The following is a 2,967-nucleotide window of genomic DNA, read 5'->3' as shown; positions in this document are numbered from 1 at the left end:
TTTAACAGAGACGGTCATACTTAATCTTATATAAATTAAGTGGTTCTGTCACATATTGACCTGCCTATAGAACCACCATTTGCACTGAGATGGAGTCTTGGTGCGAACGTGGAGGCTAGAGCTCCCAGCCACGCTGCCACATTTGAGACTGCCTAGTGGGTTGGGAATACGTATCATCTTCTCTCTAAAGGCACTACTACTGTAGACTTGACTTGGGCATGACCTCAAACACAGGCACTACTACTGTAGACTTGACTTGGGCATGACCTCAAACACAAGCAGTTGTTTCCTTTTTTCCTTTGGGGGTGGTAGGGGGATGCAATTGTTGATGGCCAAGCTAGTTAGTGCTTCATCACGTCTGGAATGTCCACCGGGTACCTGTGGATGGACGTGGCCCAGGGTCCCTCCGCGTTGGCGGCGGGCGCGATGCACTCCCACGCCGCGCTGTTGCACTTGAACCCGGACCCAAACCCAATCATCCACACTCGGTCACCCCTCCGCATACGCCCCTTGGCCTCGATGTAGGCTAGCTCGTACCACAGCGAGCTGCTCGACGTGTTCCCGAACCGGTGCAGCGCCATCCTCGACGCCTCTACCTGCTCGTCCGACAGCTTGAGGCTGCGCTGCAGCTCGTCGATGACGGCGCGGCCGCCCGCGTGGATGCAGAAGTGCTCGAAGGCCGTGCGGAAGTCGGGGATGTACGGCTTCAACTTGCCGCTGAGCACCTTCCGCGCGATGAAGGAGAGCGCGAACAGGAGCTGCTCCGAGGCCGGGAGGACGAGGGGTCCCATGGCGCTGATGTTGGCCTTGAGCGCGTTCCCGGCGATGGTCATCAGGTCCTTGTTCAGGTTGACCCCGACGTTGCCGTTGTCGTCCTCTTGCTGGAACACGCACGTGTACGCGCTGTCCTGTGCGCCGGTGAGCGTGCGCACGACGTGCTTTAGGCGGAACCTTGCTTTGGCAGGGGAGTTTGACAGCAACGCCGTGGCGCCGCCTATGCGGAACAGGCAGTTGGGCAGGAGCATAGCGCGCTCGCTGCCGACGTAGTAGTTGGGCGTCATGGTCTCCGTGGAGACAACCAGCGCGTGCGTGCCTTTCGGAGCGACCTGGAGGAGGTTCCTGGCAAGCCCCACGGAGATGAGCCCGGCGCTGCACCCCATGCCGGAGAGGTGCACGCTGCGGACATCGCTGCGCAGCTTGTACCTGTTGATGATCATGTCGACGAAGGACGGTGTGGGGCAGAAGAGGCTGCAGTTGACGACGACGATGTCGATGGCTCCAGGGCTGATGCCCGTCTTGGCGAACAGGTCGTCGAGCGCCGAGAAGACGACGAGGTCGACCTCGCCTCGCGCCGCGTCGAGGGTGCAGTAGTTGTATGGCGGGATGTAGTGGTGCGCGGGAGGCAGGCACGTCTCCTCCCCGAGCCCCGAGCGCTCGAGCAGCTTGGTCATGAACCGGATGCTGCGCTCGTTGAGCACGGGCACCTGCTTGGCGTGCTCCAGGAAGGAGGAGAAGGGCACGCGGCAGTTGGACGCCGTGCGGAAGCAGGCGTAGTCCACCAGGTACACCGCGCGCGGGCGCAGCATGAGGTACACCGTGGCAGCCGCGGCCGGGACGAACGCGGCCAAGATGAGGTGCACGGGCCGCACCTCGCGGAGCCGGCCAGCTAGTTGTTCCTCTGGCCCGAACCGCGCCACGGCGACCAGCGCGGCGGCCGTGAGCGGCACCGTCACGACGGCGAGGATGTTGTCCACGACGCGGCGGCCCACGGCCTTGAGGCCCTTGCCGAACAGAGGTGGCGAGCTCATGCTCATGATGCCCCGTTTTCTTCTCTTTTTGTGCGATGCACAGGCACTCTAGTGGGTGTGCAGTGTGCTTGTGCCTGGGTGTGGTGTGGATTCCGGCAGGGAGCACAGGGTGAGGTTGTTTTAAAGCCGTGGCGGCGCAGGAGCAGGACAGTCTCTTTCCTTGACTCACACTCACAGTTGCCACCTCACTACTCTACTTGTTGATAGATAAAGCTTGTGCGAGGCAGGCTATTATTAAAAAGGATTTCAGTTAAGAAAAAACTGATTCTGGTTCGCCGACAAGTTCGCCGAGCGTTCTTTTTTTAGTTTATTTTATTTTCCATTTGTATACGCGGGGCAGTTCTTTTTTTCCTTTTTCTATCTAGATAATAAAGAGGGGAAATTAAAAGTTGGTTGTGAACTGTGATCACTGCCGGCGAGCCAGTTCAGGCAAGCATGGCGACCAGGGCAAGCGTTGTGTTGAGCCTGCAGCCAGTAATGTTCAGAGGCAGTCAGCAGTTCAGAGGAGGAAGCATTGGGTGCCACCACCGCAGGGTACCTTCAAGATTAATGTTGATCCGAGAACTGCCTAGCGTATTTTATCTCATTGCAGGGATGCAGAAGAGCCCGAAGCTGTAGCGTGCCTGGAGGGTGTTCACTTGGCGATGAGATGGCCGGAAATTCCGATGATCCTAGAATCTGATTGCCAAACGGTGGTCACTAAATTCCATACTAAGGGTCGTGATCGTTCTGCTGTGGCAAGTTTTCGCGGAGATGCACGACGCTGGCATTCAGATCAGAATAATGTGACGCATGAATTGGCGCATTTTGCGATTATGTCTTGCGAGAGTCAGTGTTTTTTTTTGTGCTTGTTTTTCAGAGTGGGTTGTGTCCCTCTCTCGTAAGGATGTTACTTAATTTTTAATAAAGTTCTTTCTTTCGCAAACAAATAATGACAATACACCATTTTTCTGGAAGAAAACTAGGGATTTTCTTGAACCGTTTGGCTTGTTCAAAAGCTGGACAGCGCACCCCGGGATTAGGACAGATCTCTTATCTCTAAAATATAAGCGATTGAACTGGAGAATGGTTTTCGTCCACTGGTTTTCTTCAGTTCCCTGTACTACCATAGCAACAAATGGACAGCAAGAAGGCCCTCTAAACGCAACGCCCTCTAAGA

At 56.0% G+C, this 2,967-nt stretch overlaps 1 protein-coding gene across 1 annotated transcript; it reads right to left on the bottom strand.

Annotated features, from left to right (window-relative positions):
- LOC136521576 (3-ketoacyl-CoA synthase 5-like) lies at positions 1 to 1,912 on the bottom strand. The gene is made up of 2 exons (XM_066515323.1): positions 268 to 1,912; positions 1 to 223 (listed from the first exon to the last, which is right to left on the bottom strand). Exon 1 carries the CDS (start codon positions 1,812 to 1,814, stop codon positions 342 to 344), a length of 1,473 nt encoding a protein of 490 aa, XP_066371420.1. The 5' UTR covers positions 1,815 to 1,912; the 3' UTR covers positions 1 to 223; positions 268 to 341.
- Between the last annotated feature and the right edge of the window lie 1,055 nt (positions 1,913 to 2,967).

The sequence above is a fragment of the Miscanthus floridulus genome, chromosome 18, assembly GCF_019320115.1.
Source record: "Miscanthus floridulus cultivar M001 chromosome 18, ASM1932011v1, whole genome shotgun sequence".
Lineage (NCBI taxonomy): Eukaryota > Viridiplantae > Streptophyta > Magnoliopsida > Poales > Poaceae > Miscanthus > Miscanthus floridulus.
The sequence above is the reverse complement of the archived record's forward strand: the minus strand, read 5'-3'. Positions and strand labels throughout refer to the sequence as shown.

Coding starts and splice junctions, on each gene's coding strand:
- LOC136521576 (XM_066515323.1), bottom strand. CDS start 1,814: ATGAGCATGAGCTCGCCACCTCTGTTCGGCAAGGGCCTCAAGGCCGTG.